Here is an 11,302-nt window from a genome sequence, read left to right as displayed (position 1 = left end):
AGAGAGAGAGCGACAGACGGACGAGGGGGAGAGCGACAGACGGAGAAGGGAGAGCGACAGACAGAAGAGGGGGAGAGCGACAGACGGAGAAGGGAGAGCGACAGACGGAGAAGGGAGAGCGACAGACAGACGAGGGGGAGAGCGACAGACGGACGAGGGGGAGAGCGACAGACGGAGAAGGGAGAGCGACAGACAGAAGAGGGGGAGAGCGACAGACGGAGAAGGGAGAGCGACAGACGGAGAAGGGAGAGCGACAGACGGAGAAGGGAGAGCGACAGACGGAGAAGGGAGAGCGACAGACGGAGAAGGGAGAGCGACAGACGGAGAAGGGAGAGCGACAGACGGACAAGAGAGAGCGACAGACGGAGAAGGGAGAGCGACAGACGGACGAGGGGGAGAGCGACAGACAGAGAAGGGAGAGCGACAGACGGAGAAGGGAGAGCGACAGACGGACGAGGGGGAGAGCGACAGACAGAGAAGGGAGAGCGACAGACGGAGAAGGGAGAGCGACAGACGGAGAAGGGAGAGCGACAGACGGAGAAGGGAGAGCGACAGACGGAGAAGGGAGAGCGACAGACGGACGAGGGGGAGAGCGACAGACAGAAGAGGGGGAGAGCGACAGACAGAAGAGGGGGAGAGCGACAGACGGAGAAGGGAGAGCGACAGACGGAGAAGGGAGAGCGACAGACGGAGAAGGGAGAGCGACAGACGGACGAGAGAGAGAGCGACAGACGGAGAAGGGAGAGCGACAGACGGACGAGAGAGAGCGACAGACGGAGAAGGGAGAGCGACAGACGGAGAAGGGAGAGCGACAGACAGAGAAGGGAGAGCAGCAGACAGACGAGAGAGAGCAGCGGACAGAAGGGAGAGCGACAGACGGAGAAGGGAGAGCGACAGACGGAGAAGGGAGAGCGACAGACGGAGAAGGGAGAGCGACAGACGGAGAAGGGAGAGCGACAGACGGACGAGAGAGAGAGCGACAGACGGAGAAGGGAGAGCGACAGACGGACGAGAGAGAGCGACAGACGGAGAAGGGAGAGCGACAGACGGAGAAGGGAGAGCGACAGACAGAGAAGGGAGAGCAGCAGACAGACGAGAGAGAGCAGCGGACAGAAGGGAGAGCGACAGACGGAGAAGGGAGAGCGACAGACGGACGAGAGAGAGCAGCGGACAGAAGGGAGAGCAGCAGACGGGGAGCGAAGGGACAGACGGTGGGACAGACACAAAGGGATGGTGTGGGTCTCTCCCTGATCAGTGATGTGGTGTTTCTCTCTCTCCCTCCCCCCTCCCTCCAGCTGGAGTCACTGCCTGAACAGACGCTGCACCAACGGCCGAATAGCAACAGTGTCCAGTCCCTGGAGAGGGTCATCCGCGTACAGAGTGAGTGTGAGGGAGGGAGGGAGGGGGGGCGGGCGAGGGATGGGGGGGGGCGAGGGATGGGGGGGGCGAGGGTGGGGGGGGCGAGGGTGGGGGGGCGAGGGTGGGGGGGGCGAGGGTGGGGGGGCGAGGGTGGGGGGGGCGAGGGTGGGGGGGCGAGGGTGGGGGGGGCGAGGGTGGGGGGGGCGAGGGTGGGGGGGGCGAGGGTGGGGGGGGCGAGGGTGGGGGGGGCGAGGGTGGGGGGGGCGAGGGTGGGGGGGGGCGAGGGTGGGGGGGGGCGAGGGTGGGGGGGGCGAGGGATGGGGGGGGCGAGGGTGGGGGGGCGAGGGTGGGGGGGCGAGGGTGGGGGGCGAGGGTGGGGGGGCGAGGGTGGGGGGGCGAGGGTGGGGGGCGAGGGTGGGGGGGCGAGGGTGGGGGGGCGAGGGTGGGGGGGCGAGGGTGGGGGGGCGAGGGTGGGGGGCGAGGGTGGGGGGGCGAGGGAGGGGGCGAGGGATGGAGGGAGAAGGGTCGAGGGATGGGGAGGGGGGGAAGGTGGTGAGGGGGTAGGGTCGAGGGGGGGTCGAGGGATGGGGAGGGAGGGAGGTGGGGCGAGGGAGGGGATGAAGGATGGAGGGGGGGTATCTTTGGAAATAGGAGGGTGACAGGGGTAGCTCCCCGCGACCCCCGCCCCTGCCCAGTTGGTCAGCACTCTGACCCCTCTCTCTCTCTCTCTCCCCTCGAGCCAGGTCAATATTGGAAATCGGTCCGGAGGTTTTCCCAGACGGTCAGTCTGTCCCTGGCCGGATCCGGAGCCGGGAGCAGGACGAGAGCGAGACGGTCAGTCTGTCCCTGGCCTCACTGTCGGTGGGGGGCACAGCCGGACAGGTCACCGACAGAGGGTGAGTGCGGGAACGGTCAGCGAGAGGGATGGAGAGAGGGGGAGACAGAGAGGGAGAGGGAGAGAGGGGGGGGGACAGAGACGGAGAGAGAGAGGGGGACAGAGAGAGAGAGAGAGGGGGACAGAGACGGAGAGAGAGAGAGAGAGAGAGTGGGACGGAGAGAGAGAGAGAGAGAGAGGGGAACGGCGAGAAAGAGAGAGGGGGGGGAAACGGAGAGAGAGGGGGACAGAGAGAGAGAGAGAGAGAGAGAGAGAGAAAGAGAGAGGGGGACAGAGACAGAGAGAGAGAGAGAGAGAGGGGACGGAGAGAGAGCGAGAGAGGGGGACGGCGAGAGGGGGACATAATAACATGAGAACTAGGAGCAGGAGTCGGCCATCTGGCCCCTCGAGCCTGCTCCACCATTCAATGAGATCATGGCTGATCTTTTGTGGACTCAGCTCCACTTTCCCGCCCGAACACCATAACCCTTAATCCCTTTATTCTTCAAAAAACTATCTATCTTTATCTTAAAAACATTGAATGAAGGAGCCTCTACTGCTTCACTGGGCAAGGAATTCCATAGATTCACAACCCTTTGGGTGAAGAAGTTCCTCCTAAACTCAGTCCTAAATCTCCTTCCCCTTATTTTGAGGCTGTGCCCCCTAGTTCTGCTTTCACCCGCCAGTGGAAACAACCTGCCCGCATCTATCCTATCTATTCCCTTCATAATCTTATATGTTTCTATAAGGTCCCCCCTCATCCTTCTAAATTCCAACGAGTACAGTCCCAGTCTACTCAACCTCTCCTCGTAATCCAACCCCTTCAGCTCTGGGATTAACCTAGTGAATCTCCTCTGCACACCCTCCAGTGCCAGTACGTCCTTTCCCAGGTAAGGAGACCAAAACTGAACACAATACTCCAGACGTGGCCTCACATACACCTTATGCAATTGCAGCAGAACCTCCCTAGTCTTAAACTCCATCCCTCTAGCAATGAAGGACAAAATTCCATTTGCCTTCTTAATCACCTGCTGCACCTGTAAACCAACTTTTTGCGACTTACGCACTAGCACACCCAGGTCTCTCTGCACAGCGGCATGTTTTAATATTTTATCATCTAAATAATAATCCCTTTTGCTGTTGTTCCCACCAAAATGGATAACCTCACATTTGTCAACATTGTATTCCATCTGCCAGACCCTAGCCCATTCACTTAGCCTGTCCAAATCCCTCTGCAGACTTCCGGTATCCTCTGCACTTTTTGCTTTACCACTTATCTTAGTGTCGTCTGCAAACTTGGACACATTGCCCTTGGTCCCCAACTCCAAATCATCTCTGTAAATTGTGAACAGCTGTGGCCCAACACTGATCCCTGAGGGACACCACTAGCTACTGATTGCCAACCAGAGAAACACCCATTAATCCCCACTCTTTGCTTTCTATTAATTAATCAATCCTCTATCCATGCTCCTACTTTCCCCTTAATGCCATGCATCTTTATCTTATGCAGCAACCTTTTGTGTGGCACCTTGTCAAAGGCTTCTGGAAATCCAGATATACCACATCCATTGGCTCCCCGTTATCTACCGCACTGGTAATGTCCTCAAAAAATCCCACCCAATTAGTTAGGCACGACTGCCCTTTATGAACCCATGCTGCGTCTGCCCAATGGGACAATTTCCATCCAGATGCCTCGCTATTTCTCCCTTGATGATAGATTCCAGCATCTTCCCTACTACCGAAGTTAAGCTCACTGGCCTATAATTACCCGCTTTCTGCCTACCTCCTTTTTTAAACAGTGGTGTCACGTTTGCTCATTTCCAATCCGCCGGGACCACCCCAGAGTCTAGTGAATTTTGGTAATTATCACTCGTGCGTTTGCAATTTCCCTAGCCATCTCTTTTAGCACTCTGGGATGCATTCCATCAGGGCCAGGAGACTTGTCTACCTTTAGCCCCATTAGCTTGCCCATCACTACCTCCTTAGTGATAACAATCCTCTCAAGGTCCTCACCTGTCATAGCCTCATTTCCATCTGTCACTGGCATGTTATTTGTGTCTTCCACTGTGAAGACCGACCCAAAAAACCTGTTCAGTTCCTCAGCCATTTGCTCATCTCCCATTATTAAATCTCCAATATTTACCTTAGCCACTCTTTTTTGTTTTATGTATTTGTAGAAACTTTTACTATCTGGAGGGGGACGGAGAGAGAGAGAGGGGGACGGAGAGAGAGAGAGGGGGACGGAGAGAGAGAGAGAGGGGGACGGAGAGAGAGAGAGAGGGGGACGGAGAGAGAGAGAGAGGGGGACGGAGAGAGAGAGAGAGGGGGACGGAGAGAGAGAGAGAGGGGGACGGAGAGAGAGAGAGAGGGGAGACGGAGAGAGAGAGAGAGAGGGGGACGGAGAGAGAGAGAGAGGGGGACGGAGAGAGAGAGAGAGAGGGGGACGGAGAGAGAGAGAGAGAGAGGGGGACGGAGAGAGAGAGAGAGAGGGGGACGGAGAGAGAGAGAGAGAGAGGGGGACGAGAGAGAGAGAGAGAGAGGGGACGGAGAGAGAGAGAGAGAGAGGGGGACGGGGAGAGAGAGAGAGAGGGGGACGGGGAGAGAGAGAGAGAGGGGGACGGAGAGAGAGAGAGAGAGGGGGACGGAGAGAGAGAGAGAGAGGGGGACAGAGAGAGAGAGAGAGAGGGGGACGGAGAGAGAGAGAGAGGGGGACGGGAGAGAGAGAGAGAGGGGACGGAGAGAGAGAGAGAGAGAGAGGGGACGGAGAGAGAGAGAGAGAGAGAGGGGGACGGAGAGAGAGAGAGAGAGAGAGGGGACGGAGAGAGAGAGAGAGAGAGAGGGGGACGGAGAGAGAGAGAGAGAGAGAGGGGGACGGAGAGAGAGAGAGAGAGAGAGAGGGGGACGGAGAGAGAGAGAGAGAGAGAGGGGGACGGAGAGAGAGAGAGAGAGAGAGGGGGACGGAGAGAGAGAGAGAGAGAGAGGGGGACGGAGAGAGAGAGAGAGAGAGAGGGGGACGGAGAGAGAGAGAGAGAGAGAGGGGGACGGAGAGAGAGAGAGAGAGAGAGGGGACGGAGAGAGAGAGAGAGAGAGAGGGGGACGGAGAGAGAGAGAGAGAGAGAGGGGGACGAGAGAGAGAGAGAGAGAGAGGGGGACGGAGAGAGAGAGAGAGAGAGAGGGGGACGGAGAGAGAGAGAGAGAGAGAGGGGGACGGAGAGAGAGAGAGAGAGAGAGGGGGACGGAGAGAGAGAGAGAGAGAGAGGGGGACGGAGAGAGAGAGAGAGAGAGAGGGGGACGGAGAGAGAGAGAGAGAGAGAGGGGGACGGAGAGAGAGAGAGAGAGAGAGGGGGACGGAGAGAGAGAGAGAGAGAGAGGGGGACGGAGAGAGAGAGAGAGAGAGAGGGGGACGGAGAGAGAGAGAGAGAGGGGGGGAGGAGAGAGAGAGAGAGAGGGGGACGGAGAGAGAGAGAGAGAGAGAGGGGGACGGAGAGAGAGAGAGAGAGAGGGGGACGGAGAGAGAGAGAGAGAGAGGGGGACGGAGAGAGAGAGAGAGAGGGGGACGGAGAGAGAGAGAGAGAGGGGGACGGAGCAGAGAGAGAGAGAGGGGGACGGAGAGAGAGAGAGAGAGGGGGACGAGAGAGAGAGAGAGAGAGGGGGACGGAGAGAGAGAGAGAGAGGGGGACGGAGAGAGAGAGAGAGAGGGGGACGGAGAGAGAGAGAGAGAGGGGGACGGAGAGAGAGAGAGAGAGGGGGACGGAGAGAGAGAGAGAGAGGGGGACGGAGAGAGAGAGAGAGAGGGGGACGGAGAGAGAGAGAGAGAGGGGGACGGAGAGAGAGAGAGAGAGGGGGACGGAGAGAGAGAGAGAGAGGGGGACGGAGAGAGAGAGAGAGAGGGGGACGGAGAGAGAGAGAGAGAGGGGGACGGAGAGAGAGAGAGAGAGGGGGACGGAGAGAGAGAGAGAGAGGGGGACGGAGAGAGAGAGAGAGAGGGGGACGGAGAGAGAGAGAGAGAGGGGGACGGAGAGAGAGAGAGAGAGGGGGACGGAGAGAGAGAGAGAGAGGGGGACGGAGAGAGAGAGAGAGAGGGGGACGGAGAGGAGAGAGAGAGAGGGGGACGGAGAGAGAGAGAGAGAGGGGGACGGAGAGAGAGAGAGAGAGGGGACGGAGAGAGAGAGAGAGAGGGGGACGGAGAGAGAGAGAGAGAGGGGGACGGAGAGAGAGAGAGAGAGGGGGACGGAGAGAGAGAGAGAGAGGGGGACGGAGAGAGAGAGAGAGAGGGGGACGGAGAGAGAGAGAGAGAGGGGGACGGAGAGAGAGAGAGAGAGGGGACGGGAGAGAGAGAGAGAGAGAGGGGGACGGAGAGAGAGAGAGAGAGGGGGACGGAGAGAGAGAGAGAGAGGGGGACGGAGAGAGAGAGAGAGAGGGGGACGGAGAGAGAGAGAGAGAGGGGGACGGAGAGAGAGAGAGAGAGGGGGACGGAGAGAGAGAGAGAGAGGGGGACGGAGAGAGAGAGAGAGAGGGGGACGGAGAGAGAGAGAGAGAGGGGGACGGAGAGAGAGAGAGAGAGGGGGACGGAGAGAGAGAGAGAGAGGGGGACGGAGAGAGAGAGAGAGAGGGGGACGGAGAGAGAGAGAGAGAGGGGGACGGAGAGAGAGAGAGAGAGGGGGACGGAGAGAGAGAGAGAGAGGGGACGGAGAGAGAGAGAGAGAGGGGGACGGAGAGAGAGAGAGAGAGGGGGACGGAGAGAGAGAGAGAGAGGGGGACGGAGAGAGAGAGAGAGAGGGGGACGGAGAGAGAGAGAGAGAGGGGACGGAGAGAGAGAGAGAGAGGGGGACGGAGAGAGAGAGAGAGAGGGGGACGGAGAGAGAGAGAGAGAGGGGGACGGAGAGAGAGAGAGAGAGGGGGACGGAGAGAGAGAGAGAGAGGGGGACGGAGAGAGAGAGAGAGAGGGGGACGGAGAGAGAGAGAGAGAGGGGGACGGAGAGAGAGAGAGAGGGGGGACGGAGAGAGAGAGAGAGGGGGGACGGAGAGAGAGAGAGAGAGGGGGACGGAGAGAGAGAGAGAGAGGGGGACGGAGAGAGAGAGAGAGAGGGGGGACGGAGAGAGAGAGAGAGAGGGGGACGGAGGAGAGAGAGAGAGAGAGAGAGAGAGGGGACGGAGAGAGAGAGAGAGAGGGGACGGAGAGAGAGAGAGAGAGGGGGACGGAGAGAGAGAGAGAGAGGGGGACGGAGAGAGAGAGAGAGAGGGGGACGGAGAGAGAGAGAGAGAGGGGGACGGAGAGAGAGAGAGAGAGGGGACGGAGAGAGAGAGAGAGAGGGGGACGGAGAGAGAGAGAGGGGGACGGAGAGAGAGAGAGGGGGACGGAGAGAGAGAGAGGGGGACGGAGAGAGAGAGAGGGGGACGGAGAGAGAGAGAGGGGGACGGACAGAGAGAGAGGGGACGGACAGAGAGAGAGGGGGACGGACAGAGAGAGAGGGGGACGGACAGAGAGAGAGGGGGACGGACAGAGAGAGGGGGGACGGACAGAGAGAGGGAGGGATGGAGAGAGAGAGAGCGAGAGAGAGAGAGAGAGAGAGAGAGAGAGAGAGAGAGGGACGGAGAGAGAGAGAGAGGGGGACGGAGAGAGAGAGAGAGGGGGGACGGACAGAGAGAGAGGGGGACGGACAGAGAGAGAGGGGGACGGACAGAGAGAGAGGGGGACGGACAGAGAGAGAGGGGGACGGACAGAGAGAGAGGGGGACGGACAGAGAGAGAGGGGGACGGACAGAGAGAGGGGGGACGGACAGAGAGAGGGGACGGACAGAGAGAGGGGGGGGATGGAGAGAGAGAGAGCGAGAGAGAGAGAGAGAGAGAGAGAGGGGGACGGAGAGAGAGAGAGAGGGGGACGGAGAGAGAGAGAGAGAGAGGGACAGAGAGAGAGAGAGAGAGGGGGGGATGGAGAGAGAGAGAGAGAGAGGGACAGAGAGAGAGAGAGAGAGGGGGGGACGGAGAGAGAGAGAGGGGGACGGAGAGAGAGAGAGGGGACGGAGAGAGAGAGAGGGGGACGGAGAGAGAGAGAGGGGGACGGAGAGAGAGAGAGGGGGACGGAGAGAGAGAGAGGGGGACGGAGAGAGAGAGAGAGGGGGACGGACAGAGAGAGGGGGACGGACAGAGAGAGGGGGACGGACAGAGAGAGGGGGACGGACAGAGAGAGGGAGGGATGGAGAGAGAGAGAGCGAGAGAGAGGGGGGGACGGAGGGAGAGAGAGGGGGGGGGACGGAGGGAGAGAGAGAGAGGGGGACGGAGGGAGAGAGAGAGGGGGACAGAGAGAGAGAGAGGGGGACGGAGAGAGAGAGAGGGGGACGGAGAGAGAGAGAGGGGACGGAGAGAGAGAGAGGGGGACGGAGAGAGAGAGAGGGGGACGAGAGAGAGAGAGAGAGAGAGAGAGAGAGAGAGAGAGGGACGGAGAGAGAGAGAGAGAGAGAGGGACAGAGAGAGAGAGAGAGAGGGGGGGATGGAGAGAGAGAGAGAGGGGGACGGAGAGAGAGAGAGAGGGGGACGGAGAGAGAGAGGGGGACGGAGAGAGAGAGAGGGGGACGGAGAGAGAGAGAGGGGGACGGAGAGAGAGAGAGGGGGACGGAGAGAGAGAGAGGGGGACGGAGAGAGAGAGAGGGGGACGGAGAGAGAGAGAGGGGGACGGAGAGAGAGAGAGAGGGGGACGGAGAGAGAGAGAGGGGGACGGAGAGAGAGAGAGGGGGACGGAGAGAGAGAGAGGGGGACGGAGAGAGAGAGAGGGGGACGGAGAGAGAGAGAGGGGGACGGAGAGAGAGAGAGGGGGACGGAGAGAGAGAGAGGGGGACGGAGAGAGAGAGAGGGGGACGGAGAGAGAGAGAGAGGGGGACGGAGAGGAGAGAGAGGGGGACGGAGAGAGGGGGACGGAGAGAGAGAGAGGGGGACGGAGAGAGAGAGAGGGGGACGGAGAGAGAGAGAGGGGGACGGAGCGAGAGAGAGGGGGGGACGGAGAGAGAGAGGGGGGGACGGAGAGAGAGAGGGGGGGACGGAGAGAGAGAGGGGGGGACGGAGAGAGAGAGGGGGGGACGGAGAGAGAGAGAGAGGGGGACGGAGAGAGAGAGAGAGGGGGACGGAGAGAGAGAGAGGGGGACGGAGAGAGAGAGAGGGGGACGGAGTGAGAGAGAGGGGGACGGAGAGAGAGAGAGGGGGACGGAGAGAGAGAGAGGGGGAGGGAAAGAGAGGGGGAGGGAGGGAGAGAGAGGGGGAGGGAGGGGAAGGGAGGGAGGGAGAGGGGAAGGGAGGGGGACGGAGAGAGCGAGCGAAGGGGAGGCGGAGAGAGCGAGCGAAGAGGGGAGGTGGGGAGAGCGAGCGAGGGGAGAGTCGGACGGAGAGCGAGAGCAGGGGAGACGGAACGAGATGGAGTGAGCGAGCGGGGGGGGGGGGAGAAGGCGGAGAGAGAGCGAGGGGAGAGAGCGAAGGGGAAAGACGGTGAGCGAGGGGGGGAGATGGAGAGAGAGCGAGGGAAGAGGTGGAGAGAGAGAGAGACGGAGTGAGAGCGAAGGGGAGAGAGAGAGGACGGAGTGAGAGCGAGAGGAGACAGAGAGAGCGAGGCGGAGAGAGAGAGAGACGGACGGAGTGAGAGCGAAGGGGAGAGGCGGAGAGAGAGAGGGACGGAGTGAGAGGAGACGGGGAGAGAGCAAAGGGGAAAGACGGAGAGAGCGAGCGAGGGGAGAGGGGGATGGGGGGTGGGGGGGGGGAAGAGACGGAGCGAGCGAGCGGGGGTGGGGGGGGGTAAAAAGAGGACCAGCACCTGATCGATCCCCGTTGACGAAGCCCCCCCCGTCTCTCCCTTCACAGCGAGGAGCCGATGGACGACGAATCATCCGCCTGAGGGGCACCGGGCGGTCCTCACCCCCCTCCCCGCGACCCGGCAGCGGAGAGTTCCGGAACGATTCCGGCCACGCGCTCCCGCCAACCTTCCTTCTCTGTCACCACACCCCGGCACATCGACAGGGGCAGGAATAGGAGGGCTTCGGTCCTGGCCTCGACAAGAGTCGTTTTCGAGGGGATGTTTACGGACCAACTCGTCTCCAACCTCCCCACGTTGGCCCGGAACCAACCCGCAGCTACCCCCTTTCTATTTTCCATGTAATTTTCTTAAAGTATATACACACACACAAAATTATATATATATATGGAACTCTGCCTGATCGAGGTCACCCATGAACATAACCACTAGAAGCTTGACAATTGGAGTCTCGCCCGTCCGCGAACTCACCCCCCGGGGTCTCCGACATCCCTCCCGGACGGGGCGCGAGTCCATCGGAGTTCCGGGCGTCGCCCCACCGTGAGATGTATTTATAATCGAACGTTTACTCCGCAGTTTTTTCCGGGGACGTGCCCCCCCCCCCCCCCCCCAATTCACGCACGCACTCAGTATTAAAATATTTTGGACCACAGGACCAGGGGAGAGCGGACGATCAGTAATTTTGTTCACATCAACCGGCGACCCCGGAGAGGACCGGGGGAAAAAGGGGGTGGGAGCGTCGCAGAATCAATTTGGCTGGGAGGAGGAGGAGGAGGAACGAAAAGAGGGCACGGTGCGGGGCAGCCCGTAGGTGGGAGGGTGGGCCAATCAGCCCGTCCTGTCCAGTCAAGGAAGATGCGCCATCAGCTGGAATGGGAGCATTCAGTAAACAGCGATCAGTGCACGGTAAAGTTTGGGATGGTCACAGAGACGAACAGATGCGCAGCAAGAACAATTAACTCGGGGGTTAATTGTGTGAGGTATTCAATTAATACTTAGTGTCCACCCTCAGCAGTTTATCAGCAAGGTTCCGGAAACAGTTATTCTGGGACCGTCGCATGGAGAAAGGGGAGTGGACCGGGAGGGTCAGAACAAAGAACAAAGAAATGTACAGCACAGGAACAGGCCCTCGGCCCTCCAAGCCCGTGCCGACCATGCTGCCCGACTAAACTACAATCTTCTACACTTCCTGGGTCCGTATCCCTCTATTCCCATCCTATTCATATATTTGTCAAGATGCCCCTTAAATGTCACTATCGTCCCAGCTTCCACCC

At 60.3% G+C, this 11,302-nt stretch overlaps 1 protein-coding gene across 1 annotated transcript in view; it reads left to right on the top strand.

The window, feature by feature from the left end:
* LOC140406356 (histone deacetylase 4-like) overlaps nucleotides 1-2,259 on the top strand; it is an 84,440-nt gene extending 82,181 nt beyond the window's left edge. Inside the window, 3 exon segments of the mRNA XM_072494454.1 lie at nucleotides 1,296-1,380; nucleotides 2,103-2,159; nucleotides 2,162-2,259. Coding sequence (XP_072350555.1) covers nucleotides 1,296-1,380; nucleotides 2,103-2,159; nucleotides 2,162-2,259 — 240 coding nt within the window.
* The last annotated feature ends 9,043 nt before the right edge of the window (nucleotides 2,260-11,302 follow it).

This window comes from Scyliorhinus torazame, unplaced genomic scaffold (assembly GCF_047496885.1).
Source record: "Scyliorhinus torazame isolate Kashiwa2021f unplaced genomic scaffold, sScyTor2.1 scaffold_492, whole genome shotgun sequence".
Classification (NCBI taxonomy): domain Eukaryota; kingdom Metazoa; phylum Chordata; class Chondrichthyes; order Carcharhiniformes; family Scyliorhinidae; genus Scyliorhinus; species Scyliorhinus torazame.
The sequence above is the reverse complement of the archived record's forward strand: the minus strand, read 5'-3'. Positions and strand labels throughout refer to the sequence as shown.